At 38.1% G+C, this 27,939-nt stretch overlaps 6 protein-coding genes across 7 annotated transcripts; 1 reads left to right on the plus strand and 5 right to left on the minus strand.

Annotated features, from left to right (window-relative positions):
* Positions 1 to 5,525: 5,525 nt before the first annotated feature.
* Positions 5,526 to 8,094, minus strand: LOC121753123. Its single transcript, XM_042148306.1, has 4 exons — positions 7,342 to 8,094; positions 6,711 to 6,781; positions 5,930 to 6,383; positions 5,526 to 5,847 (listed from the first exon to the last, which is right to left on the minus strand). Exons 1-4 carry the CDS (start codon positions 7,465 to 7,467, stop codon positions 5,647 to 5,649), a joined length of 852 nt encoding a protein of 283 aa, XP_042004240.1. The 5' UTR covers positions 7,468 to 8,094; the 3' UTR covers positions 5,526 to 5,646.
* A 632-nt stretch (positions 8,095 to 8,726) lies between these two features.
* LOC121751142 (nucleoid-associated protein At4g30620, chloroplastic-like) lies at positions 8,727 to 12,080 on the plus strand. Of its 2 annotated transcripts, XR_006040003.1 has the most exons (8): positions 8,727 to 8,860; positions 9,998 to 10,152; positions 10,298 to 10,398; positions 10,498 to 10,537; positions 10,966 to 11,037; positions 11,111 to 11,156; positions 11,689 to 11,745; positions 11,826 to 11,904. XR_006040003.1 is itself a non-coding variant. In XM_042145860.1 (7 exons), exons 1-7 carry the CDS (start codon positions 8,806 to 8,808, stop codon positions 11,901 to 11,903), a joined length of 558 nt encoding a protein of 185 aa, XP_042001794.1. In that variant the 5' UTR covers positions 8,727 to 8,805; the 3' UTR covers positions 11,904 to 12,080. The 2 variants fall into 2 exon arrangements, 1 of the variants encoding a protein (XP_042001794.1); XM_042145860.1 differs by lacking the exon at positions 11,111 to 11,156 and having other exon boundaries at positions 11,826 to 12,080.
* On the minus strand, positions 11,905 to 15,068 carry LOC121751141 (serine carboxypeptidase 24-like). The gene is made up of 9 exons (XM_042145859.1): positions 14,613 to 15,068; positions 13,703 to 13,810; positions 13,512 to 13,607; positions 13,343 to 13,435; positions 13,179 to 13,264; positions 12,708 to 13,099; positions 12,541 to 12,636; positions 12,349 to 12,454; positions 11,905 to 12,269 (listed from the first exon to the last, which is right to left on the minus strand). Exons 1-9 carry the CDS (start codon positions 14,881 to 14,883, stop codon positions 12,123 to 12,125), a joined length of 1,395 nt encoding a protein of 464 aa, XP_042001793.1. The 5' UTR covers positions 14,884 to 15,068; the 3' UTR covers positions 11,905 to 12,122.
* Positions 15,069 to 16,621: 1,553 nt separating this feature from the next.
* On the minus strand, positions 16,622 to 20,391 carry LOC121751140 (mannosyltransferase APTG1-like). The gene is made up of 9 exons (XM_042145858.1): positions 19,990 to 20,391; positions 19,778 to 19,895; positions 19,470 to 19,574; positions 19,075 to 19,361; positions 18,011 to 18,292; positions 17,724 to 17,913; positions 17,256 to 17,407; positions 17,012 to 17,174; positions 16,622 to 16,923 (listed from the first exon to the last, which is right to left on the minus strand). The coding sequence occupies exons 1-9, from the start codon at positions 20,235 to 20,237 to the stop codon at positions 16,840 to 16,842; spliced, it is 1,629 nt and encodes a 542-aa protein (XP_042001792.1). The 5' UTR covers positions 20,238 to 20,391; the 3' UTR covers positions 16,622 to 16,839.
* Positions 20,392 to 22,268: 1,877 nt separating this feature from the next.
* Positions 22,269 to 22,709, minus strand: LOC121752596. The gene has a single exon (XM_042147717.1). The coding sequence runs from the start codon at positions 22,707 to 22,709 to the stop codon at positions 22,269 to 22,271; it is 441 nt and encodes a 146-aa protein (XP_042003651.1).
* Positions 22,710 to 24,246: 1,537 nt separating this feature from the next.
* Positions 24,247 to 27,617, minus strand: LOC121752460 (probable alpha,alpha-trehalose-phosphate synthase [UDP-forming] 11). The gene is made up of 3 exons (XM_042147546.1): positions 25,299 to 27,617; positions 24,938 to 25,211; positions 24,247 to 24,758 (listed from the first exon to the last, which is right to left on the minus strand). The coding sequence occupies exons 1-3, from the start codon at positions 27,278 to 27,280 to the stop codon at positions 24,444 to 24,446; spliced, it is 2,571 nt and encodes an 856-aa protein (XP_042003480.1). The 5' UTR covers positions 27,281 to 27,617; the 3' UTR covers positions 24,247 to 24,443.
* Positions 27,618 to 27,939: the final 322 nt, after the last annotated feature.

Here is a 27,939-nt window from a genome sequence, read left to right on the forward strand (position 1 = left end):
TGGCGTTTTTTAGTTAAACACGCCATCGAAATTGGCGTTTTATAACATAAAAACGCCATCATCATAGGCGTGTTCAATTAAACACGGTAACAAAGTTGGCGTGTTTAAATTTAAGTATATTGGTTGAAAATACACCCAAAATACGGTCAACATATAACACGCCAACACAGTTGGCGTTTTTGCGTAATGACGCGCCAATGTCACTGGCGTTTTTATTTATAAACACGCCAATGAGGTTGGCGTGTTTCCTATAACTGGAATAGATAACAAAGTGGGTACATTTGCGTAATTTTAAAGGCCAATTGGCCTAGAAACCCGATTTTCTCAATATCTAAACTCCCAAACCCACTCGAAAGCTTCTCGCGCATGAGTACAAACTCTCGTCAACTCAAAACACCAACTTAAAATCATCTCATAGTAACTCAAACCATCATCATTGATTCATAAAGCACAAATATATCGTGAAGGCTCATGAATTTCAAATTAAACTTCAAATACGAAACCAAGCATCAAGCATATATATCGATAGGGGTGGGGAAACGGTTCTCGGTTAACCGATAACCGAACTTTATTTTTTCGATTATCGGTTAACCGAGAACCGAAAAATAAGGTTAAGGTTCGGTTTCGGTTAGGAGGTCTAGAACCGAAGGGTTAGAACCGAAGAACCGCGATTAGTGGATTGAAATTTAAATTTCACTATATTCATTTTAATTTATCATTTATAAAAAACTTAAAAATAAAATGGTTAAAACCCTAAATTATTAAGATTCTGCTCTCTCCGCTTCTACAAACTTCAATGCAAACTAATTTTGACTTCAAACTAATTTTTGGTGTGTGATTGCAAACTCCAAAATTAGATAATGATCGTGAATAGTCCCAAAGTTTGTTCTCCCCATTTCAAAGATTGATTTATTGCAAACAACTTCGTGCATCCCATTTCAAAAGTAACAAGCTCACCTAGTCACTAAGATATTATGATCATGAATAGTCTAAACGGCCACTAACTCACACAAGCAGCTCCCAGCGTAGTTGGTAAGCTTCTGTTGAATATGTCATTCTTCACCAAAGATCGAGCCTAACAGCAGGCCCCGTTATTTTTTATTTTTACAGAATGTATTGCATTTGATTTCGGTTCCTTTCGGTGAAACCGAAGACCCTGTCGGTTTTAACCGATTGGTTCCTTAAGGAACCGAATCGACAAAGGGTTCGGTTTCGGTTCTGGATTTCAGAAGAAATGGGAGTCGGTTAACAGACTAATCGGTTCGGTTCTAACTGAACCGACCAAATCCCCACCCCTAATATTGACAAGGCTCATGAATTTCAAATCAAACTTCAAATACGAAACCAAGCATCAAACATACACACAAGCATATTGATTACCAAATTCTCATCCTACAACTTCCATGAGAATCATAAACTCTTGAACGTTCTCACCCAAATTTCACGCCCCAGACTTGAGATATTCTCTACAAAACTCAGCTCTTTATGATTAGTATATACCTCAACACTTATTGATTAGTATACCTCTAATTTGGGGTTCATTAATTTTAGTTGGTGCTTTATATTTTTGTATTTGTTTAATTTGAAGATAAAAAACATGAAAACAAAACTTTCAATTTAAAATGCGGTAAATATGTATTCTTTAGTAGTAGCACCAGATTCCCCCTATAATAGGAGTAGTGAGTCGAGCGCATATATAAGCTCCCTGTCAGGTTTTCCCGAATTATGATTGTTCAGTTTCAGCGCAGAAACATGCTTGATTCCGGCGAAAAGAAAAAATTAAGCGAACAGTAATTTACTAAATTGAAGACAAATCTTGAAGCATGATTTAAACTGACTTTTCGTCCTTTTTTACATAAAATCAAGCAACAGAGGATATGAAGTTCAAGCAGAAACTAGAGCAAACTACAGGGTACACATGCACAAACCGAACTGGACCGCCGGTAACCGGCGGTTCATGAACCGAAACCGGAACTGGAACCGGCGGTTCGGCAGTTCAAGCGGGCCTGTTCAGGTTCGGGAATATCGTGAACCGTAACCGGCGGTTCGCCGGTTCAAACCGGCAGTTCAACGGTTCCAACGGTGGGATTCCGGCTAGGTCAGGCTAGTTGTGCAGAAAAACCAGCGGTTTCTGATGAAAACCGCCGGTTTGAACCTCCGGTTTCTGACGGTTCAGGTGCTTTTTCAGGTGGCAGAGCATAGGTGGCAGTGTATAGGCCTGAAAACCGGTCAGAAACCGCCGGTTTCCGTCAGAAACCGTGGACTGAACCGCCGGTCCAGGCGGTAAACCGGCCGAATTTGAATTTTTTTTCTTCTAAGTTTACTCCTATAATTGCCCTACTTCCCCCATCATTTTTACTCACTCCATTCTTGTGTTAACATGGATTTCCTTTTCTCAATCTCAATTTCTCTATTCTATCCTCATTCTCTCTAATTGCTCAAGTTGTTTACTAGTTACTACTTACTACTATATTTGTTGTTGTGTTCGTAATTTACCATTTATTCAATACTCTATATTTCATACTACTTTCATTTTGCACTATGTCTTCTTCTCGTGGTGGACCGGAACGTGGTGATCGGGGCAAATGAATTGCCCATGATCAAAGTAGTCGTCCCTCAAAATCAAGGCGACCTAGTGGTCGAGAAGTTATGGAAGAGGTTTCCCGAGTGGCGGCTGAACGCATGCAAGTAAGTTCTAAAAAATAAAATTATTTTTACAATTCATAATTTCATAAGATTGAAATTTTTAATTTTTTTTTGTGTTCCTAATTAAAACTTCAACTTATATAATATTTATAGATAGAAGAAGATCATAGGATGGCCATGCTACTCGCTGAAATGCATCAAGGTGTGGGAGGGGCGGTGGTAGTTCCCAACAACAAGATGACGAGTACGACGTGTCTATATCGTCGGACTCGGACAACAATGATGCTTCCACTGTCGACGTCGAGTCCGCTTTTAGTGTTGGCTCACGTATGTTTGATGAATCAAGAAGTAAGCTCTCTGCGAAAAATATGGAAGCCGTGATGTTACTTGATGATTGGGCCAAAGCTGACGTTAGAGAACAAGAAAATGATTGAGATGATCGTGAGGAGGGATCACAAGAAGAATTCACCGGGGATTAATCGTAGGCCAACCGTCAACCGCCGGCCAAGCCAAATAGGTAAGTTAGGTAAGAGAACTACATGAGCTTTGATTCCTTAATGCAAATGAGCATTGAGGATACGTAGGCACCTCAACTTAAATTTTAAATTTAAGTTGAGCTCAAGTCCTTTTTCTTTTATTTTTTTTTCCATTTGTTTCTAGTTTAAAAATATGCAAATACAATTAAATAATTGTATTTGTATATACTCTAGTCGATGAAGTAGATTTCTCTATAAGGCTAATTCGGGAAACTTTTGATAATTCTACTGTAATTGTTGATTGTTAGACTAAACTCAACATCTAAGGTTGAATTGCTAAAGATGTCATCGATTTAGTTATGTAGAAAGATCTCCTTCACCGACTAAGAGTATATTTACTATTTATTGTTCTGAACTTCAAGTCTTTTTTTGTAATTAGTAGTTAGCTTCGTTGTAGTTGTAGACTAGTAGTCTCGTTGTATTTAAATTTTTGTTTAAGACTTCAAGTTTTTTGTGATTTGTAATTGTTGTAACTTGTAATCTCAATAAAATTGCAACTTTCATTGTGTTTTTTTGAATTTTATTTACGCACATTTCATAGATAAACAAAAAAAAATGCAAAAAAAAAAATTTATGAACCGCCGAACCGGTCCGGAACCGGCAGTTCAGGCAAAAAACCGGCGGTTTTTTGAACCGGAACCGGCAGTTCAGGCAAAAAACCGGCGGTTTTTTGAACCGGAACCGGTTCATGGTAATGCTGAACCGTGAACTGCCGGTTCATGAACCGAAACCGCCGGTTTCAACCCGTGTGCATGCCTACTACAGGGTATAAAGTATAAACTATATAATCCTTAAATTAGTTCTAGTTTGTCCATTTCGCCTACTACAGGGTATAAAGTATAAACTATATAATCCTTAAATTAGTTCTAGTTTGTCCATTTCAGGCAGTGCTTTTAAGTACGTAATAACTAAGGTTTTATCCCAGAAAACGCGCCAAAGCAATGGCTCGGAAGCCACCATTACAGGGTGAGCAACTTCTGTAAGATTGGCTAACTTCCTGAAGGGTTGGCAGCGGAAGCGTGCATCAGATTGATCACATAATATCTTGATCTATTTAGCAGATTATTTAGACAAAATATATTCGCGTAATTCGCACATGCATCATGCTCATAACTTGAATTTATTCATGCTTTAGCGTAATTGAAACCTAAAACATGCTTACTACGGAGTTAACCAATTTACCTCGTTAATTCTCCAAAGAATCAAAGTTGGCTAGCGCCTTCTCCACGTGAAGATCTTGAGTACTAATTAAACCACGGATCTTCTAATTGGTTCCCGGACTGTACGCTGATATCATCAGTGTGGGCTGATCTCACCAGAGTACTAGGACTTAAATAAAGAAGACGAAACTGCTCACGGAGGGAGCTGAAAATCGTCCCTCTTGGAGTAAGAGAGGTGGACGAAATTTTTTAATGAAAGATAATGTGTATTTTATGTCTACTTTATTCTCCTATTTATATTAACTCACATATTGGGCCCAGTCAGAGATCTATGGAAGAATTTGGATATGACCTCCCCCAATTAGCTTCTTACTAATTAAATTGAACCCACAATTTAATATAAGTTTATGTTGAAATATTACGAGCAGCCACTACAGAAGTAATATTGCACTGCCCATCCAAATTCGAAATTAATAGTATTCCGAGTTTCCATTTGTTTGTCGTTCATTTCTCGTGCTTAAGATAGAAACGTCTATTAATTAATTAATGTCTGCTATGAACTTAATTAATTAACATATTATTGACTCCAAGAGTGGACTTAGCAAGAAACTCTTATTTATTATTCATAGAGTAATCAAACTCCAACTAGCTAGGTTCCGAATAATAAAATCTTGTTTCGAGCTCCTCTTGTGGACGTTATCAAACGAGACTCACCTCGCGCACGATTCAATATAATAGCAATCCTAGCACCACTACCAGGATTTTTGGGTTGCGAAAAACCCGCACCATTTGGTAAGTCAAAGTAGTGCATAATTAATACAGTATGCTCAATACTAACGTACATTGATTAAGAAATTAATTATCAAGACCTCGTCTTTCAGTAGATAGCATAAAGACTCGTCTTGCTGTTAGATCCAAATCAGTGCTATACCACACCAATGTCATCTTATTTCAGTAAGGCTTAGAAATATACGGACTGACATTGCAACCTTTCACGACAGGTAGTCTAGGCCTATCTAAGTTGTGAAATTCTTATTTTTCTTTGTTCTGAACTGACCGTATTACCTTAAAGTGAACGATGCCCACAACCGATCAACTAAAACAAAGACTTAGACTTTATCATGTTACTTATACATTTAAATATGCAATAAACATTCATTAAATGTAAAACATAACAACATTATGACAAAAATAATCTGTTGCATCCATTGAAAAATAAAATATAGAGTTTTACAGTATTCAATCACTCGAAAGGGGATTTTTAGTATACAAACTCTAACACTTTCAACATATGAAAAGACGCTTCAAACTCTCAATGCTACTGGATCCTGCCACGAGATCTTTCTCTTCCCCACACGAGACGACCCTTCACCAGCATTTCTACATATGGACAGCATCAAATCGTTTTGTACTTCATCATTTGGATGTCTCATTAAACTTCTCCTGCTTTCTTCATACTTCACCTCTTCGTCATTAGTCTGGAAATCCTCATCCTCATCACCCATCTGTTGAACATAGATAGAATATAAGAATGCATGATGACACTTGCACATTTGTAAGTAATCACTTGTGCATATAGCTTCATACCGAGATTTCATTCAAGTCAAAGATAGGTGCTCGGCTGGGCAATGACAATTCTCTCACACTAGAACTACTAACTTGGTTCAAATCAAAAGCTGTGGCTGCATTGCTCAGAGCTGTATCATTTGCATACATTCTTCCTTTTGTGTGCAAGTCAAGAAATGGAGCTGCGATCTGCATCAAATTAACTTTCCCAGCATCTAGCCTTACTTTGTGGCTAAAATCAGGATTCCCAACTGGAGATGTGCCAAACAAACCTACTTTTTTACTAACATACTGTTTCTTCTTCGGTCTGACTTGTGGAATCAGGGGTAAAATAGGAAGCGTGGCTTCTTTTCTACGAAGTCTCTCAGTCTGCTTCGTTTGCTTCTGCAGATTTGGTGACTGTCCTAATTTTTCTTTCGGTGGCGAATTCTTAGTCTTCATTTTCACCAAGTAACTAAATCTTTTGCGTAGAAACCTGTGGATTACAATAAAAGACCATTACGGTAACAGGGCACAGTGCACTTCAACATTAGTTGTATCTATTGACAAATTATACTGAGGAACGCAACTATCGATTGCCACCGCACACACAATCTTGAATAAAAATGTAACAGAAGACCTAGTGAAACATAACATCGTGAGAAAGTCGCTCCATAGTTCATACTTGCTGACTATGCTCACGACATATCTCGCTCACAGAACAATTACAGCAACCCCTTTCACAAAGGATACATTCTAGACAAAGCTAAATCACACAATCTTCATATTTGTAATTAGAGTGAGAGGCAAGATTATTGCATACCGAACTTCAGCAGCGAGAGCCATCTTGCTCTGCTTCCCAGCCTCTAATCTGCTCTTCATGTTATCAACTTCCTGTAGAACAACAGTACATCTTTACATTATTTACAGTGAAACAACCAAACTTGCTGGGACTAACAATCGTAGCAACAAAATGAAACTCCCAATTAAACACACACACCTTTTAATTGCATCATTTTTTAGCTAAGAATCATGAAGATACACACATCTTGCAGTAAGTTACTAATTATTTTAATCTGAGCATGGAAATGAGTACTACTACACACATGATAATAGTTTAAGTAACCCTAAAGACCTAATCTAATTTTTTTTAGGGAAACCTAATAGATATGACAAAAGAAATCCAAAACAATAATCTAAAGAAAAATATATGAACTCAAATTAGGCTAATATAAATAATAAAAAAAAACACCAGCAATTTAGAGTGTAAGAACTCCAACAACATCAATTAATTAATTTTTAGAAGAAAACATCAAATAATAACGAAAGAGGTAGATCAATCCATACAAAACAAGCAGATCAATTCCAAATATTAATATCCAAGCAAATTACACATAAAAGCAAATAAAACATCAGATCCCCAAATTCAAAACCCAAAAAAAAACAGAAAAGACCTTTTGCAAGCCGAGATAGTCCTGGTTAAGAGTCTGATACTTGTGCTTAGCCCTAACATCCTCTCTGGCAGCAAGGCCATACGGCGTCGTTGGATCCAAAATCCCCCCTTTGATCTTCATTGACATAAAATAGCCTTTTGAAATCCTTTGATCTTGCAGACGGGAATGGGGTGTATGTATATACGGGTTAGCTGTGAAAACACGGAAACGAGGAAAATGGTAAAAGATGTGAAGACGGAAGAGAGATGGGCGAGTAATAAAGAAAAGATGGAATAGGGAGATGGGATAGGGAGAGGGGAGGCCTGTGTGGACTGAAATAGAGAAAGGGCGAAAAAGCCCACGGCAAAATAAAAAGTCATAGTTGTTGGAAAGGGAGTGAAGGTGATGATGAAGAAGGGGGATTTTGGGGGGGGCTGGGGTTGCAGAAGGGCAATTGTGGGACACACAAAATTCTCTATCTGCTTTAATTTTGGTGGTGTGTGAGTGTGATGTGGGACTCTGGTTTATTGTTGGGAAAAAGTTGCAAGTCAAGAAGAGACTCCTTATTTGAATAGAATGAGAGGAGAGAGAAAGGAAGGGGAAATTAATGAATGAGAAGAGTCATTGGAAAAATGGCTGAAAAAGCAGGATGAGAGATGCGATTTTCCCGGTGTGCTGTTGAGGTTGTTGGGTAGCATGAGTTTGAAGCCTGTGCTGGCGCTTTGCTTTTTTCTTTAATAAATGCGCCATTCCTGTTTATCACCATCCCCATTTCTGCCTGCTCATACGGAATCAGACGCATGAAAATCCAACTTTTTATTTATTAATGCGTTTCGCAGCACTATTTGCAGGAGGTAGACTTCTCCCGCGGCGGCTATTGCGGCACCCGCTTTCAATTTTCTTTTAAATGATTTTTTGTTATGATTTTGATTTCAGTATACTCTTTAACTCAATAAAAAATTGTTCAACGGACACAATTTTTAATATAAAATTAAGAAATTATGAGAATAAAATAGATAAATTAGATAATCACGATAAAACATAGATAAAGTAAAAAAAATGAATAATAATACCTTATATTTTTAGTATAAGATTAATTTTGGGGACCAACGAAATTAGAAAAATGGACTAATTTCATGGAAGGATGGAATTTTTTTTTTTATCATTAGTCGAAAATTAACTTTCTACTATGTTCAGTATGTTGCTGATTATAATACTCATACATCTTATGCTATAGTATCACGCTATTTTTTGTGCTAATTTAATGCATAAAAATAACTCTTGAAAGTAGAATTAAGTTTTATCTCTAAAATAATAATATAACGCCGGATCTGAACCCGACCCGTATAATTAAAAAACGGATCGGGGTTTGGAGCCCACCGACCAAATTAAAAATAGTAAAATTTCTGAACTGCAAAACCAACAACATAACTACTTTTATCCACTCATCTCTTTCACCTCTGACTGCGTGTTTCTGTGTGAAAAATGGCCTCAACTACAGCTCAACTTGCCAAGTCTATGCCGATTTCTGGCTCCATATGTAATCTCTCCGTCGAAATGTGCTATTTCTTAGATATTAGAGTTTTTTTTTCTTTTTCTGTGTGCCATGAGAATTTAGACAGGTATTTCCTATAAAGGATGTATTTGGGGATTGATTTCCTTTTAGTTATCCTGTTTTAGAGTGAAAAACTTTAGATATTATTGAATTCTTAAGTATGGTTCAGACTGAAAACTAGTAGTGAAATCAAGCCTTTTACTGATGATCTTTTATCTTCTTCCCTTATTCCTCAAATAGTGGATTACATTCTTATCATATAATCTTCGAATGGAGGAACTATAGTCTAGAATCTCATTTGACTTTTATGAGTTTATAATTCCGGTTTCGAGTTTAGTTAGGAGTGTAAGGAGGTTTGTTTGGTCGAAACTTAGTACTCCCTCCGCCCATGAATAGGAGGCTCACTTTGATTTAGCACGAGTTTTAAGAAATATAATGGAAAGTGAATGAAAAGAGATAGTGGAAGGTGAGTCTACTTTTATATAGATTAGTTTTATATTAAATGTGAGTTAGATAAAGTTAGTGGAACGTGAGATCCATTGCCAAAAGTAGTAAAAAAGTAAATGAGATATCTATTGGTGGACGGGACGAAAAAAGGCAAAATGGGGCAATTATTGGTGGACGGAGGGAGTAATGTTTTGTGCTCTGCATCGAGCATTCACAAGAATGCAAATGTTGGTACCGGAGCTGGGGATGGAGTATATTCTAAATGGTTGAATGTAGCAGCAGCCAGTATTCAAAATTGTTGATATGATTGTTTTCTTGTACTGGTTTAGAAGAAAGAGCAGACAATGGTAGAATGGACTTTGCCTGGTTCTGGATATCTGCCTTTTAATGGGGCGGATAGAAACTAAGTAGGACTATTTTCTTTTGTTCATGGTACAAATTTCCTTCATTTTAAGTGATGTTTATGAACATAAGTTGGTTCTTTCACAGGCTGGTTAAATACTTGGGCTTTGATTTGTATATTATGCAAGTTAGCAATCATTATATATTATGCAGTATCCCTTGGAAAAATGGTTTTTTGGCTCTTTGAACTATCTATTTTCATAAGGTTAGATTTCTATATTTCTTCGTTTAGTAAACATTTCCTTTTGTTTCCCTTTTGCTGTACCTGTTCAGACAAATTAAACACCAGCACAGGTCCAGTCGGCATATGTGGTCTATCTCAGTCTACTTACCAGAAGTTGATTGTGAAACAGAAACCTCTTAAAATTTGCTGCCTATTTGGTGGTAAGAAAGATAATGGTGAAAAAAGCGATGATGCTCCTTCAAAGGCAAGTTAACCAAGTTTTATTTGTTCAAAAAGTTTTGCAAGTTTTTAAGGTGTTAAGTTGAAGTGCAGCTAAATCTTGGGCATTTATCTTTTCGAGTTACTAGCTCATATTCCTTAAATGACATTGGATTGATTTTGAAGATCAGGCAGGGATCATGGGAGGAATGCAAGGGTTATATGAAACAGTGAAGAAGGCGCAGATGGTTGTCCAGGTTGAAGCAGTCAGAGTGCAAAAAGAACTTGCAGTGTATGTGGGAGTGAACTATAGCATTTTTTATTTTGTAAGTTGTCTTCTGAATACACGGTATCCACTTCACCCATTTCCCTTTTTGGAATCCTTATGCAGAGCAGAGTTTGAGGGTTACTGTGAAGGAGAGCTCATAAAGGTATTCAGCAGATTAATTAAGCTTCCAGTCTGGCAGCACACACTCTTATTTAGGATCTTTGACTACATATCTACTATGAATAAATAACTACTTTGAAAAAATATAAAAATATTGAGCATAAATATCTAAAGACAAGCCATTTAATCTCTCAAGCAGAGTTCTTTGTGTACATACATGAAATTGCAGTCATGATGGACTTATAGATGAAAGTTTGAATTCTCTTTCTTTCTCTCTCAATAATGTCCTCAAATCCTGCTTGTGATGGGCACTCAAGGTATTTTCCTTGCAGAAACTGCACCTTGGTTTTGACATCAATAATTGAGCATATCCGAAATGTTGCTAACTATGCGTAGATAAGCCTACTTTCTCTCTTCAACCACCTTTTTTTGGTGGATAAGTAACTGCACCTTGGTTTGACATCATTTCAGGTTACATTGTCTGGGAATCAACAACCTATACGCACTGAGATTACTGAAGCTGCAATGGAACTAGGAGCTGAAGTGAGTGTCCTTGGATTCGCTTTCTGTTGAATATGCTGTTTATGGCTCTCCTGATTTTAGTACCACCATGTAGACACATTCAGACTGCCATTGCATATTACTTCTTTTTTAACTACCAGGTAACTTATACAGATGGTCACTCGAATATGTACTTACCCTATACGCGGGACATTATACTTATTTGCAAAGTAGCAGAAATGTACTACTAATCTTGACAAAATAAAAGCGAGTGTCAGCTATATATCAAGCGACATTGAAGATGGGCAGGCGACTGCTATGTCCTATAAACAAAATTAATTTAACCTTTTCTGCACATACTGTCTTTCTCTTTGAGATACATGTAGAAATGGAGAGTTGCAGAATGATTTTTGATTGACTTGCTTCACGTAAACCCCCCATAGTTCCCCCCATAAAAAACAGAAGTTATCCTTTTGCTTTATGCATTTCCCATGTTTAGTTGGAATTTTTACTTTTATTTAGTTATACTGATGGTGATTTCATTTTCAAATAAATTTCTCAGATCTTTTGAAGTTCAAAGAAAGAAAACATCATATTCAAAACTCATCCTTCCTTCTTGGTTTACGCTTGTATTAAACATATTCTTCTGTAATTATTGAGAAATTTATTAAGTTTGGTCTCTTCTTTGGACAGAAACTTTCGCTGTTGATCAATGAGGCATACAAAGAAGCACATCAGAAGAGTGTTATTGTAAGATTCTGTCATAAGAATAATGGTTTTTATTATATTTTTCCCTCTTAAAATTTTTCTAATTTCTCTAATTCGTCCAGGCAATGAAGGAGAGAATGAGCGACCTAGCTCAGAGTATAGGAATGCCTCCCGGCCTGAGCGAGGGGTTCAAACAATGACTTTATGTAGAAATACAATTATGTTTCTAGTCAAAATGAATGCATGTACGTTTACTTTATACAATCTTCCTTTGGCTAAAAACAAGGATGTGAACGAATAGCTTGCTTGAGAACTATAGTATGTAACTTTGAGATACAATTCATGTTGAATGATCCTATTCTAAGACTTTTTCTAGATATTCCGTCTCCTGGTTTTCGTGAAAGTACATTTATACTATCTTACTGAGATTTTGGCAAGTCTTTCCCAGACAAGAAGGACTCTATAAGTTTGAAAGCTCTCATAGGCTGAAACAGAGGAACCTCGTGCCCAGCTCCTCTAAGTGTCGCAAATGTTAGCCCATCATACACCTCTGTCCATCCTCCCACCTGTAAATAATAAGCTCTTCTTTCATTCAAGATTGGTACAAAAATCCACTGCAGAAGACTTAATAATATGATTAATTACCTGGCCACCAACATACCAAGGATACCATGGAGTTTTGATTCTGAGATTGAGATGGCTCAGAGAAAGCTTCGTTGCTGTCACAGGAACGACTGCATCTGTGTCCCCACTGCAGTGGAGATAAATGGAAGGGTTAACAAAACAATTTTTGAAATTTGTGCATATTTCTTATGAAATTTATTGATATGATTGCACCTGAATACCCATATTCTAAGCCCTGCAGCAATCAGCTTTGTGTAGACGGGGAGCATTGAAGCGGGAGAGTCTTTCCAGTTATTTATAAGTGGATCACTGCCGTATGCATAGTTAATGTATCATTCTCTTTTTAAGCTCTTCAAACTTGCTACATTATTTGAAAATACCTGCATGCTGTCCACTTGTATGGAATGCCTGTAGTATTTGCATGGAGCACTTTCTGCACATCCATCCTGTTGTAGTATATCTCAGCATAGTTCTCTGTACACGGGTCATATCCTGAAGAGCGTGCAACTGTCCTGCGCTTCAGAAACTGTCTGCTTCCTCCCCCTTGTGGTTCATTGCACCTCTCTGTGTATATGTTGTACAGATTTATGTTCCCAATTTCTTTATCCACGTACGTCAGCATGTCTTGACATTTATGAGAAGTATCTTTGAAGCTGTTATTGCATGATTTAAAAAGTAAGTTATATGTGTGATCCGATATCAAGGAGTGGCTCCACCAGTAGTTCACGGTTCCAATGTAATCGTAGTAGCTGTCTGTATCTGCATTTCCTACCTGCAAATAGATTTTTGTCAAGTCTACTAGTATTCAATATCATGTCTCATGCCTGATATTAGACTGAAAGTGAGGTTACAATGAATCCTTTGAGATTGATGATGGGATGGGAAGATTTGTTGTTAGAATCATATATCTTGTTTGCCAGCTGTGGGACGTAGTGGCCTGCCAAGACGAGTCAAGGTAGAAGATTGTTAGCTAAATGTTGGCAATGGAGAATGTATGATATGTGGTCACTACTACCTGCATAGCTCTCTCCAGAGATGTAAAAGTCTCTGTATTTGTACTGTGGGAACCTATCCATCCATCTTATCAGGAAAACCAGAGCATCCTCAGCTACAACACCAAATTTTGATAAGATTCTCACCTTTTTACTTCACAAATGAATGCAAAAAATGGATATGGAATGTACCAGTTCTTTCGTCCCCAGAGTCCTCGAGGTTGGAGCTCGTGTTTGTGTAGGAGAAGCCAACGCCAGCAGGCGATTCAAGAAACAAAACATTTGCTACTGCAACCACAAAAAACTAGATGCTGCAGGTAGGCTCTTTTCTTTTTTCCACCTTATTCCAGAGAAGAAATGAATTCAAGCAAGTGTTTTGGTACCTATATTCCATGAGTATTTGTTGAGGTAGAGAGATGAAGCATTTTTGTTGATTCTAAATGGCCCTATTTCTTCTGATGCTCCATACGCCACTGATGAACATCCAGGTCCTGCATAAAACAATGATTTATGTACAAATTAAAAGGGGTTTTTTGTGTTGTTTGATCATATAATGTATGTAGAGCTGCAGAGGGCATGCAGAATTAAGGTGACAATTTATGAAACAGAGAGATGCTTGTGGGGTGGTGCTAACGTGCCCCGGGGCTGGGCATGAATCGTGCTGACCGATGAGAGTGATTTCCATGGCTAAAGACAGTGACTCGTGTCTCACTGTGTGTTTCATGTTATTTTGAAATGACTTCTCAACTATTAATGCATGACATAAGTTCATACCTACTGCTACTATATTGGAAAACAACAATCATATATTTATTATACCTAATATAAGTAAATAAAATATCCAACCAAAGTTACCAAAAAAGACTTTCAAAATCAATACTCCCTCCATCCCATTCTAAATGGGACACATAATTTTATACAGTTTTGTTTTATGAGTCGAAGGAGTGAGAATAAAGTAGAAATAATAATGTTTCTATTTTTAGGGAATGTGTCTATTAGATGGGAACCTATAAAAGGAAAACATGTCAATTATAGTGGAACGGAGAGTCAAAAGAATTATGGTCGACATACACCTCACTTCAAAAATTTGTGCCTAATAAAGGTAGACTAGTGAATGAAAAAGTTATATATTGGCCTTTCTCAACGTTAGCTGTCCCATTTATTCATAGGACCCAACTTTAAATTTTTCTGGTTGAAGAAGGTTTAGTAGCATTCGAGTGGTTGTCCGAAATCAATTTTATAATTATGGAGAGATAATAAATAAATAAAAATTAAGTAGAAGTTAGAAGGAACCTCCATTGAGCCAAAGAAGAAGTGGTTTAGTGTCCGGATGATCGGCAGCCTCCGTGAGCCAGTAGAAGAGGGCGCGGCCCTCTTCTTGGTTGACGGTGACATAGCCGGAATACTGGGAGAAGTTCACCGCCGGCTGCCCTGGAAGCGCCGTTATGCGGTCAAGATCTTGCTCTCCCCTCCCCTCTCCAAATGCAATATTGCTAATTGCTGATGACAACACTATTATTATTATTATTATCATCACATGGATTATTCTTCTCAGCAACTCCATTGCTACATGTATGTGTGTCAGTGTGTGTGATTTTTTAGTACTAGAGTGGAGGAAAATGAAGTACTGAATTTTCAGAAGGTGCAGGGAGATGAGGATGATGGATATATAGAGATGTTTTCATTAATTGTCAGTGTATGGTGGCTGGAAACATGTGATGAGGCAATGCATTTATAGGTACAACCGTACAAGCATGCATGCTGCTTTTGTATATTAATATATGTTAGGACTTTGGAGTTATAAGTTAGGACCATTCCTCTCTCTTTCTCTCACTATACAGAGATGAATGCATGTTAAATGGGGAGATTAAATAGGATATGAATTGAATTTATTCCATTCATATTTGAGAAAATTGTTGACTACTACTGCACTTAAGTTGACAACTCAGATCTGACCTTTATATATTACACAATTAATACGTATGTTTGTTTGTGTAAATTAACAAAGAGTGTTATTTTATGAATATGTTTGTGATACATTCGTGTATATCGTGTCTCTTTCAGTTTTATAACAATATTATTGCTGGATTTTAAGTTATAAACGTTAATGTTCACCTGTCCTCAAATTGGTGCATACCTAAAAATTGATTCAATTTATGACTTGCAAATAGTGTGAAGGATTGACTTGCAGCATGTTCTCTTATTTGAGAGAGTGTAGATTCTGTTATTTGCTCAACTTTTTAAGGCGAAATTTACTATTTTCCTTAGTTGTGGTGCCATCTTTACAATGATATTACACCCAACACATTGTTTACTAATGACTTGAAATTTTATAATTGATAGTAAAAGATATACTGGGAGGTCAAGTATTTGTTTAAACATGTTAATATTTATGTCAAAATATTGATATGCATACATGTTATTGTTGGTGTGGATGATTATTATTACTAATTATGTGAGCCAAAGTTTAAATCATTATTGGGCATTAAAGATAAAAAGCCTTCCACTTGAACCAATGTTGATTTGAGTTAACCACAAATATTAAAATAAATGCAACTCTAAAATAGATATTCCATTTATAACAAGGACTTGGCTTGGCTCCAAACAAGTTAAAATATATTGACAAAATAATAATTAGTCTTATATTTGTGAACAACATAGATGCTTGTAGTGAGGAAGTCAAGGTGATTGGGGGAGTTCCGGAAAGTTTGGAAGTTGGGGGAGAGTTGGCAACACAGGCATTTCGAGCTCTGGCAATTCTGGTTTTGGTAGTTTTGGAAACTCGGGCTTGGATAGTGTTGGCGATTCTGGAATCTCGGCTTTAGGAAACTCTGGAATCACAGGCTTAGGCAGTTCTCGTTTAGGTAGCTCTGTGATTTCGGGCTTTGCCAAAGGCATCGGGGACTCAAGGAGGTGGCGGGCCTCATTCGTGTAGGCCATCACAACGACGAAAAACAGCAAGAGATAGGAATGGGTGGGGTGATGGTTTGCCATCTTTGGATATGATATATCTAAGATATCTGCATGATAAGAAGAGGTTTTTATATAGGAGAAATATTAAGATTTTAGGGTTGGTTGGTTTGTTTGAATTGATGTATGGTAAGAGTTAGAATCATGCAGTTAGTTCAACTCTTTCCCATCCAAATCATATTTTATAGCTCAACCAACTTTTACAATAATACTGTCTATGGCAAATTGTTGAATAAGGAAAAAGCAATCGACAAACCAATTTTTGTAAAAAAAAAAGCTCTTTTACAGTGGCAGAGAGTTAGATTCATGGGACAAAACTGAGAATGTATGCATATGTAATATGGCTCTTTTTCATTGAATATTCTCTCTCAAATCTATTCAAAACTACAAGGTGGTAAAAAAGAACAATGGGATTTCAGCTGCTGTAAATGACAAAGTTGATAAATTTATCTCCCCCAAAAAAGTGTCAGGACACCACTACTTAAAAACTTCCTACAACTAGTTCTTCACTTGTTCAACCACCACTGCAAAATTTGGTATCATCATCAATTCAATGGCCTTGAAAAGCATACAATAACACTGATGCTTGCAACTCTCTATCCACCTTAAAATGAGAGTGGAAAAATCTTTTCATCTGCAAGTTATAATTCGGTCTGTCAAAGCTCCAAATTCTTACATCTACGACGAAATAAGTCAACATATTCAAGTATAAAAGAAAGTACCTCCTTGAAATGATGTGAGGCTAGAAACTCCTTCAATGGCTTCTCTTCTGAATCAAACAGAACAATGTGGCTTGGACGGTTCCAAGTTTGAGCCAACTTTGTTGTGAAACCAATGGGGTCCTTTAAAAATTGATCGGACTCATCCAAGATTCCTTTGTCATCACTGTTTAGAGCAACTCTGGAGTAAACAAAGAGAGTTGCATATAAAGGGGAGATTTGAAACCTTCGGATTTCAAATTGTTACCTTGGCGTACAGTCCAAGAAACGCATAGGAAGGTTGCGATGCAGAGTGGAGTAGTATGGTGTAGCATGGCAAGGCGTTAGAAAAAGGATGCTTTGGACGTTATTCTCTGTGGCCTCCTCCGCGAGATAGTTCATGAGATCCTCTGTTCCTCTCTGCAGAGATTATCAAGTAACAGTATACCAAGGAAACATTATAGAGCCTTCAGTTTTTACAAAATAAGTCCTCCATGCCCCAATAAGTGTCTCATGCCATCAAAACACACATACCAAGAAAGTGGGCAATTTCACTCATATATTTAGGGGACTTTTTACAATGAAATTCTGAAATGGGATATTGTTTGCAAACAAAATCTTAATAAGATTTGTGATCAAGCATTAGAGAAAAACTAAGACTAGTTTGCATTAATAAAATGAGAGGTTCGTGTAAAAGCAATACCATCCTCAGTCACAGAGACCAACGCCATTGTACCTGATGAATCATGCTCATATATAATGCCATTGGGACGTTAGTTACGAGAAGGAATAGGACTGCTAATTCCAGCTTCGGGGCGCGCCTAATATGTGAATATGAACCTCCTTTCGTCCTCTCTGCTCGTCCTAGGCTAGCTAGGGAATAACCCGAGAACATCAACGCTACAGGAAGCACAGGAAGAACAAACCTGATAGTTGAAGTATGAAGAATTAGAGGTATTTATGGGTGAAGCACTAGCGGGGCTTTATATGTCAGAGTGCACAATGTCAATTAAACCAAGGTACCTGAACTCTTTGTGGCCAAGGAGGCTATAAATTCCCAGAACCCAGACAACCAATCCAGGAAGCTTCCACTCTTTGGACATAATAATGCCCGCTATGGTAAACGGTATGTAGGTAAAGAGCATAACAGTGAATCCTTGCGTCAAATACCAGTGCCATGCATGCGTTCCATAATAGTCTCCACCAGATGAGAAGAAATTGAACTTTAGAAAGTTAAGAGGAACGATCACCCATGATCCATAGAACTGATAGTCCAATAAGAATGTAAGACCAAGCACGATCCCCCTGATACACATCATGATTCCAATATAAGTGGAAAACAAGCAGCCCTTTACAAGGTAATTACAGAATTATTACAAAATGAAACTGCTAGAGTTCTATTCAAAACAAGTGCCATTAGTGGTTTATGCATATATAGGCATCTTCTGATTGTGCTTAAAAGGACATGAAAAACTGAAAAGTCATCTCGGTTAGTCTACACAGTTCAGATGTCAAAAAAGGCAGATATATCAATAACAATTATCCGAGAGACAATACTGAATTACTGAAGGTCCTGAACAAACATAAGTTATTTTAATACTTGGCTCTAAACAGAAGTATCTTGATCACATATGAAGATGCTGTTATTAAAATATGTTTTCTGAAAACATAGTCTTCCTTAGTTCATTTGCAGAATGCTGTCTTTATTTTCATTAATGTTTGTAGCATCATAAATAGTTAAAAATATAGAATTACATGGGCCTTGGACTTCTGATCAACTTAAAATTGATTATTGATGGTCAACCATGTTTCAGTTTACAGCCTTTAACATGGTGGAGGATCTCTCTCAAGAAAATGGTGGGACTAAACATCTTTCTTGTGGGACTAAGCAGCTGGGAAATAATCCAAACTTCATCTTGAACACACTAATCTAGGGCATTTCCCATGTAGAGGTGAGGTGAAGAATAATTGAGCTATTTTTATAGTGAGTAAAAAGCAACAGTATTTTATAAAAACTTTTATAATTAACCCTTAAGATCCAAGCACAAAGACCAAAAAATAAAACATGTGATTGTTAGTATACTAACCCGATAGGAGCCACCTCGAGAAAAATAAACTTTAGCTTAGTACGTGTAGAAAATAACTCCACACAACCAACGTAAATCCAAGTGATAGCACTTGTTGGTCGAACGGCACATGCTATTGCTGCTATTGCCAGGGCATACTTTCTTGAACCAGATGGAACTGTAGTGGCAGACCTTCTCAAGCAGGGCCAGTAGTATAAACTCAAAATTGTGAGAACGGTTTCTAAACTATTAGAAAAGGTGCGAGGCATGCAGAAAAACAAGAACCAGTTGCTTAGCTGTGCAAAGAGCTGTTACGGAGTTAAGGTGCACAAACATTTGTACTCCATTTGCCAATAAAAACAATGAAAAAAGCAGGTTTGGAAGCACACAAAAGCATCGAAGCAAAGCAAGGATACAGCCCATTCAGCAACACTACCACCAAACAGAACTCGAGAGAATTTGTACACGTAGAGATCACCAAAAGCAGCAAATACCGACTGTAGCAGGCGAGGAGACCTAATCTGTGCAAGATTATAACAATGCCACAGATTTTACAGTGAAAGCAGTGCAAGCAGAAAGTAGAATAACATAAACAGAATCAGCTATAGAAGTGGCAGAGCATTAGAAGTAGAATAACATGAAAAACAAAAGATTAAAAAAAATGTACTACTACTAGTTTTGTAAAATGTTGTTAGAATTTTGAAGTAGAAGAAATTAATAGTACCATGAACCAAGGGGAATCAAGATGAAGAAAGGCAAGAACTTTATACAGAGCAGCAAAGATAGCTGGATGCAAGTAGCTCCTTATGCCTTTTTCCCATTCCCATGTTTGATGCCCATACCTAACATTTTCAATCAACAATTCAAAAGCCTGAACCGTGAAATTTATGCTTGTGTGTGTGTGTGTGTGTGAGAGAGAGAGAGAGATTGATTTACCCAAATGCAATTCGATGGGCTATTTCAAGAGCTTGCCAGTGTTCATCCGGATTGAAGTATGTCTGCACGAGCAAGGAATTGATAATGCGCGCAATCAAACAGAACATAAATAATTTGGGCAAAAATGGTTTCGGATCAGGGTTTTTGGAGGTTAATTTCTTGTCGTCGTCGTCGTCATCTTCATCTTTGTCATCATCTTCTTCTTCTTCAACAGGCGATTCCGATTCAAAAATTTTCCTTCTCCTCATGTTTTTTAATTTTCCCTTTTCCTGGTTGATTGGATCTTAAATCGTCGCTCGAATTGGAATTTGGCGATCACTACTACTTTGTGCTAACATTTCTAATTTCAGATTTTCTCGTCTTTATGGAGATGTCATCATCTTATGATAATTTATGCACTTTTTAAGATTAAAAGAGCTAAAATATGTTGTGTCGAATAAAATACAACAATCTAATATTGCAGACTCTTAAGAGCATCTCCAATGGCGGACGTCCGGTCGGACGTCCGAGTCGGGCGATCGGGACGTTCGCCATTGTGGCGTCGAAGGTCGGATACGGACGTCCCATGAGGATGTCGGGTGTCCTCGGACGTGCGGGCGACGGGCGGGCGGACGTCCGCCATTGTGGAGTGGGTCGGACGTCCGGTAATTAATTTTTTTAAAAAAAAACTCTATATATACGGCTCGTTGAACTTCATTTCATTCGCACCACTTGTGTTAACAAGTTTCTCTCTTCTTTTACTACAAATTTCATTTCTACTTAATGGAGAACGATAGGAACTCCCCTGCCACGAGCGAGTCGCAGACTCCGGCGTTTCCCATCGACCTGGAGAAACGTTAGCGGAAATGAGCCGGGGATATAGGACTATGTATTTTTCTTTTTTTGAATGACTATGTATTTTGTTTTTTTTCTAACTATGTTTTTTTTTATGTTTTATGACTATGTATTTTTGCCCGTATTTTGCTTTCCCGTATTCCGTGTTAAAATTATAATTCCGTTTTTACGTAATTAGATTATTGTGATTTTTTTTATTGCGGGAAGTCCTAGTGGGAAGGGCGATGGGAAGGGCGGATTGTGCAGGGGATGTCCTAGTGACGTGGCAGTGGAATGGGAAGTCCTAGTGACGTGGTAGGAGGTGTTTTTGGGATGTTCTAGTGGATGTCCGAGTGGGACATCCGCCCACTGGAGATGCTCTTAAAATGTTTGAGCTTGTTAATGATCGAATTTGAAAACATAAATATCCTAGTTTTTCCCTAAAACTTTATTCAAACTTTCAACTTTTCTAAAATGAAATAAATTTACCCCAAATTGATTTTGATGTGGCAAAATTGATGTGGGAAAAGGTTTTCTATCAATTTACAAATCACGTTCTTGAATTCTTTTGGAGAGATTGGTTTTCGTTCTGAACTCTGAAGCATATGAACATGCCCATGATAACACAGACAAATCCAACCTAGCGCAATTATGCATTTATTTTCATGGCACCCGAACAAGAAAATGGTTAGAGATTGAGGATTGAAGAAAGCATAAAAGTAGCCAATATAGTAAAAAGATGGTTTAGAAGGCATGGAAGTTATAGCAAGGTGTGAGAGTTTAAACAAGCAAAATGCTGAGCAGCACATGAACATTTCTCTGAGCAGGCTAAGCTGATCCTGAACCTTTTAGGCATTCTCTTGGAACTGAACCAAAGAGGGGGCTGAATCAAACTACCTGTTTGCATTGAGTGTCTCACAGCGGCAATGAAACCCAACTAACCCCATCAAATGAAATTGAGCTTGTGAGGGAGGGCAGAGGATCATATCAAAATATGCAACTCTTTTGCAAAAGTGAAATAATGTAACTACAAAACACAGGCTAGGGGAATTCCCACAAGCTTAACTGCAGGTACATGGAATATGTTGGAGACTACCAACATCTGATCATACAGTATTAGAGCAGTAAAGCAAACAACACCAAAAAATAGAATTGTAATCAAGTGATAACATTTGTATGGTTCTCTTGATCAAATCCTCCTTTAGCTGCATTGCATCACTTCACTCATGACTCATGAATCATGATTGGAAACTAAAGTTTTATCCTTTGGAAGAGCAACAAATAGGTTCATAGCAAAGCAGAGAGGGGCTAAATCCCAGCTCTGGAGACTGTTTATTCCTTTTTCTTCTATACTAGTACAAAATAGTGGAGTACCACATAGCATACCTTGGATCTAGCAAAATGGCAAGTTCAAACAAATAGCAAAGCACTAGCAGTCTAAACCATTAGTACAAAAACCAACAAATCTACAAAGCAAAGCCTTCAACCAAGGTTGGTTCATCGTCACCCTTCTCCACCTCATCTGCCACGTCATCTTTCTTTTCCCCAATTTCTAGCCCTTGCAATCCATCAACGCAGGCCTTCTCCCCTCCGTCCGGCACACCGGGCCCCACCACCGCATCCACTTTCTCTTCCGCATCCCCCACCACCACCACTCTATCTCCCGCCGCCTCCGTCGATCCGCCGCCTTTCTCCACCACGCAGCCCTCGTAGGAGGACTCTTCCCATGGATCTTCCACGCATCCGCCTTCGTCCGAAACGATCGATCTCACGGCTGAGGCTGCCTTCAAAAATGCCTCCCTGATGGAATCCGGCGGTAGGGCACAGTCCTCAAGGCCGGCGTCTTCCAGCCGCGGCGGAATGATGCTATCGATTGTAATCGATTTAGTTTCTCCCGCGGCCTCCATTTCAGCAGGTGATTAGTTATCTTCAAGATGCTTATAGCAAATTGATTTAGATGAAATGGAGAAATTGGGAGCCCAGATTTGTGCCAATCCCCTAATGTTTGTCGGTTCAAGTAAAATTCATTTATTACAAATTAACCGATAAATTACTGTTTATTGTCTTTTGGCCCCCTAATTTTATAGTGTTTATTAATGTTGTTTATGAAGAATTTTTTCAGAAATTTATTAATTAATGCCTTATTTTCATTTGAAATTTTATTTGTAATTTTTATTTTTTAATGATAGTGTTTTATCAATTAGTCTAATTATTATAAAAATTAACTAGTATTTTTTATATTTAATGATGCATAAGACCATCTCTAGCCATACGCCAAAACCCATTTTTTGTGTAAATCTCATCTTCAATCATACATCAAACTCAAATTCATTTTTGAGTTTTTCTAAGGATTAACACTAAATATGATGTTATGGGATATTGCAAATCAATCCATTATTATTTAAAATTAAATAATACATTATGAATTAAAACACGAACAATAAATTATAATAACAAATGAAAACACTCTATTTGAAGAATATTTGACTTGATATGACTCAATAAGATATAAAAATGCTAATCTGAAACTTTGAAATGTGGTAGTAGATCATTTGTGGGAGCAGTACATGAATTTCTGAGCTATGTTTTCTTTTTTGTAATTGGGTTATGTTTTTTTGTAATTGTGATCATTTGTGTATTGGGTTATGTTTTTTTTTTGTAATTGTGATATTTTTAAAATATGTTTTGGTTTATATTTCAATTTTATTAAAGCATATGAATGTATTTATTTTTCAAGTTAGTGTATTTTTTAATATAAATAGGTGCACTGTTAATCTGCCGGGTACAAGGAATTGCATATTGCATTTAATGCTAGTCCAAATGGAAGATTAAAATATAATGAACAAGAAGATTATCTAATTATAGTTAAATTATAAATTAATTAAATTATACTTACATGAGAAAATAAGTCGATTGTATATATTCCCAGTATTATAGAGAAGTAGATTTAGAGATATAGTAAAAACATAATTCTCTTGACACAGATAATATGTAAAATTGTACAAAGATTTCGTAGATTTCTTTTACAGAAATATTTGAATTCAATTGTAGCTCCGAAACATGGGAATAAACACTTGTGAGCTTATTGAGAATATGGATCTTCCAAAGCCAATTCCTCTTTTTATAGCCCAATCAAGAATTCCACATTCTTACGTCACTAGTTCCAGTTGGATAATTTTTGTAATACATCTAGAAGTGTATAATATATTTTTAAATACTACTTTATAATCTTTGGATTATATTTATAAGTAGAACTAGTAAATTTTAAAATAATTGCGAATGTTGATTAAAAAAAGTTTATTATTCTTTCTTTATATCATGAGATAAATGTATCTTCCTTTGAGCTCTGTCGTATTTTGTTACTTAAGCATTTGATTTTGTTTATTGTAGTAAGTTGTTAATGTAAGCCAAAATGACAAGAAGAAGAGGGAGGAGCACTCAAAATGTGGAAAAGAATTGAAGGGAACTTGGTATTATCGACTGAGGTCTAAATAAAAACATGTGGATCAACAACCAACATCTACTCTTTTGTCACATTTCAAGTTGTGTATATGTAAATGAGAAGAGAGACGTCGTACTAACTACATGTGCTATAACCATCTGTACAAGGATGAATGTTGAGTCCGTGCTCGTGCTCAAGTTCATGGCGCTGTTCCAAGGCTTGATTTTGCGGAGGGATGGTGAGACGCAGAGGCAGCTGAGAGGCCCTGCAGCATCTTGATGACTTGGAACGTGTCGTCTAGATAGTACTTGGCCATGCTGGGTTTCTGCCCAACAGTGCAGGCAAAGACCTCGCTTGCATCAGGCAAGGACTGCCTGGCAACTGAGGCCCCGATGGCCTCAAACATGTCCTCATCCGATCTGTCATCGCCTATGCACAGAACAAACTCAGCTGCCTTCCCTCTATTTCTCATGGTCTCCATCAGATTCTTCACCACCACACCTTTGCTCACCCCCTGCACCACCACACACACACTCTCTGAAATAAGAAATTCAAGAAATACACACACTAAATAGGCTGCAAGCAATGCTGACTATACCTATACACAACAAGTACACACAACAAAGGCTAGAAGTGCATTAGGGAATTCAAGAATTGAATACACAACACACACTAGAAGGATCATCCATATACCTGCAGTTTGACCTCTATAATCTGCTGGCCACTTTTGACAAGGACGGGATCATTAGCAAGCACGCTCTCTAAGTGATCGTGGAGCTCTTTAGCTTGCCACAATCCAAAGTCAGGATCAGCTTCTTGATGATGCCAAACCAACGCGCTCTCCTTCTGCTCTATGGATGAACCATCTGTTGCCTCTGTGTAGTGCTCCATCACAGGAAGGGCTATGTTTTTCCAGCTCAAGTCAGCTGCAATTCCGCAGGATTCCCACGGGGAATTCCTCTTCCACCTACCACCACAGGCGGGCGCAATGTTAGTCAAGAAGAGTTATACTTATACCAACAAGGCCACATCATACACGGGTGGAGAATCTTACCTGGTGAAGTAACCATGCTCAGCAGACAGCCCCAGATTCTCACATTGTGAAAACCACTTCCCTAAAGAATCTCTCCCTCTCCCACTAACAATGAACACTATGTTTTTAGGATCATTACACAAACTATTCAAGACTGATATAACCTCAGGGCTTGGTGATTTGTCTACTCTATCCTGTGGCATCATCGTCCCGTCATAGTCCAGCAGGATGAGCCTGCTGCTTTTCGTATTGTTGTAAGCCGACACAATGTGCTCCAACGACAGCTTCCTAAAATGAGGCCCCAACGCCACAACTCTCGAGTTCAGACCAAACCCTATGCCCCAACACCTCTTCCTATAATGCTCAGCACAAGCTCTCTCAAGATCCTGATCAAAGCTCCTGGCCCAATACGCAACATCATGGGATGCAACATACTTGTAATGCTTCTCGTGGCGAAGCTCTTTCTCACTATCCTTCATCGTCAACCCCAACACCATTGCTTCGGCCACACTATTAACATCCCAAGGGTTCACACGGATTGCCCCACTGAGAGAAGGTGAGCATCCTATGAATTCAGACACAATGATCACACTCTTCTTCGGTTTAGTGCAATCTTGTAGCCCTAATGCCTTGTCCAATTCAGGGCAGCTCTGTCTGGCCACTGTGTACTTGTAAGGCACCAAATTCATTCCATCTCTCACTGCATTCACCACGACACACTCAGAAATCGCATAGTATGCCACCTTGTCTTGGAAAGAGACGGGACCATTCACACAAACAATTGGATCATACCCTTTCCCACCATACCTCCCATTGATCTCACTTGCAACTTTAGTAATCTCATCACTAACTTCTTGAATATCGCTCCCACGGCTCCTAGGTGAATTCACAATCTGCACCAACACCACATTCCCTCTATAATCAGGATTCTCCCCTAGCAGCAAACCAAAGGCCATAAACTTCAAACCAATACCTTTAAACATGTCCAAATCATCCACGCCTAACAACACTGTCTTCCCCTCGTATTCCTTCCTCAACTCCCTCACCTTCTCAGCTGTATCCGGCAATGCCATTAAAGACCTAATCTGCCCCATATGAATCCCAATCGGCAAAATCTTGATAGTGACAGTTCTACCATAGTAATCCAACCCAATGTAACCCCTCTTGGACTGATAATCCAACCCCAACATCCTACTACAACAAGACAAGAAATGCCTAGCATAATCAAACGTATGAAAGCCAATAAGATCACAATTCAATAGGGCCCTCAGAATCTCCTCCCTCACAGGCAATGTCCTATATATCTCGGAAGAAGGAAATGGACTATGCAAGAAAAACCCAAGCTTGACTCTATGATACCTCTTCCTCAAGAAAGTAGGGAGAATCATGAGATGGTAATCATGTATCCACACATAATCCTCGTCCGGATTGATAACCTCCATGATCCTGTCAGCGAAGACCTTGTTAGCAGAGACATACGCCTGCCACGTGTCCTTATCAAACCTCACCCCGTGATTTAGCGTCATAGGCAGCATGTAATGGAACAACGGCCAGAGATAGTGCTTGCAGAAACCGTGGTAGAATTTGTTGATCAAATCAGAGCTCAAGAAAGTGGGCACGCATTTGAAGTTCTCTAGCAAGAACTGGGCCACCTCTTCCTGCTCCGCCGGATCCACATCCACCCCCAAACACCCCACGAAAACGACGTCGGTTTCGGGCGGGAACCCGTCGATGAGCTGCGAGACGAGGGCGTCGCCGTCCCAATCGAAGCGCCATTTTTTCGATGATGAATCTCTGTAGGCCTTTAAAGGGAGCTGGTTGGAGACCACTATTCGCCTCTCCTGAGTGGCGGACGAAACGACGTCGGATTCTGCGATCTCGGCATTGCTGCCGTCCTCGAAATCGGAGATGATTCCGGGCACGGAGATGACTCTCGGGATTCGGGTGCGATCACTAGAGAAATCGTCGAGATTCAACAGATTGAAGCAGGATCTCGACAGCATAATGACAAATATCCTTCAACGCTAACCAAATACAAATAAAAATCGAATCTTGGGCTTTCTTGGATCAGCAGAAACAGAAATAAAAAAAAAGAAGCTTTGGAAAGAAAAGAAACGGAAACAGAACAGTGCGATTCAGTTGAAGAAGAACACCACTGTGTGTTGTGTGTGAATTACAGGTGGGAGTTTCACGGATACAGAAACGTGAATTGCGACATTGTTAATGATGTTTGATGCGGCTAAGGATTGCGGATTTGCAAGGAAATTTTCAAATGCGGAAAGTAGAAATTAATATTGTTATCGTATAAGGAAGGTGGAATGGTATGTATATTTAGGATTTAGGATAAGAACGAACGACCGACTTTGTCGATATAGTATTATGGTGATGGGCTAGTTTGGTAATTTCCACACGACTTCTTCCCTTATTAATCAATTTTTATAAATATATATTCAAACGGTCGCGATTCGCTATTAAACGGCTACCAAGTTATTAAACATGTTTTAAATAGATTAGGATTTTAATTTATTACTATTGCATCATTGTTGAAACTAATTTAATAAAATATTTTTTATGAAGGCGTGCAACTAACTACCTATAGTGCTACCATAAAACAAAACTATTTTGGGTTTTGTTTATAGATTGTATGGACTATGGTCATAAA

Source organism: Salvia splendens, chromosome 10 (genome assembly GCF_004379255.2).
Source record: "Salvia splendens isolate huo1 chromosome 10, SspV2, whole genome shotgun sequence".
Taxonomy (NCBI): domain Eukaryota; kingdom Viridiplantae; phylum Streptophyta; class Magnoliopsida; order Lamiales; family Lamiaceae; genus Salvia; species Salvia splendens.

Bases quoted from the DNA above. Each gene is read 5' to 3' on its own strand.
- LOC121751141 (XM_042145859.1), bottom strand. From the start codon at position 14,883: ATGGAGTTGCTGAGAAGAATAATCCATGTGATGATAATAATAATAATA. The intron at 13,100-13,178 runs GTAACCTCACTT...ATCTATTTGCAG, and splicing joins TCAATCTCAAAGGATTCATT to GTAGGAAATGCAGATACAGA. The intron at 12,455-12,540 runs GTGCAATCATAT...TCTCCACTGCAG, and splicing joins CTTAGAATATGGGTATTCAG to TGGGGACACAGATGCAGTCG.
- LOC121751142 (XM_042145860.1), top strand. From the start codon at position 8,806: ATGGCCTCAACTACAGCTCAACTTGCCAAGTCTATGCCGATTTCTGGC. The intron at 10,153-10,297 runs GCAAGTTAACCA...TTTGAAGATCAG, and splicing joins GCGATGATGCTCCTTCAAAG to GCAGGGATCATGGGAGGAAT. The intron at 11,038-11,688 runs GTGAGTGTCCTT...TTCTTTGGACAG, and splicing joins CAATGGAACTAGGAGCTGAA to AAACTTTCGCTGTTGATCAA.
- LOC121753123 (XM_042148306.1), bottom strand. From the start codon at position 7,467: ATGTCAATGAAGATCAAAGGGGGGATTTTGGATCCAACGACGCCGTAT. The intron at 6,782-7,341 runs GTCTTTTCTGTT...GTTGTTCTACAG, and splicing joins ACTATCTCGGCTTGCAAAAG to GAAGTTGATAACATGAAGAG. The intron at 5,848-5,929 runs GTATGAAGCTAT...TATGTTCAACAG, and splicing joins TTGACTTGAATGAAATCTCG to ATGGGTGATGAGGATGAGGA.
- LOC121752596 (XM_042147717.1), bottom strand. From the start codon at position 22,709: ATGGAGGCCGCGGGAGAAACTAAATCGATTACAATCGATAGCATCATT.
- LOC121752460 (XM_042147546.1), bottom strand. From the start codon at position 27,280: ATGCTGTCGAGATCCTGCTTCAATCTGTTGAATCTCGACGATTTCTCT. The intron at 25,212-25,298 runs GTAAGATTCTCC...CTGTGGTGGTAG, and splicing joins GAGCATGGTTACTTCACCAG to GTGGAAGAGGAATTCCCCGT. The intron at 24,759-24,937 runs GTATATGGATGA...GTGGTGGTGCAG, and splicing joins TTATAGAGGTCAAACTGCAG to GGGGTGAGCAAAGGTGTGGT.
- LOC121751140 (XM_042145858.1), bottom strand. From the start codon at position 20,237: ATGAGGAGAAGGAAAATTTTTGAATCGGAATCGCCTGTTGAAGAAGAA. The intron at 19,575-19,777 runs GTACTATTAATT...AATCTTGCACAG, and splicing joins TTGATTCCCCTTGGTTCATG to ATTAGGTCTCCTCGCCTGCT. The intron at 19,362-19,469 runs GTATCCTTGCTT...ACTCCGTAACAG, and splicing joins GTAGTGTTGCTGAATGGGCT to CTCTTTGCACAGCTAAGCAA.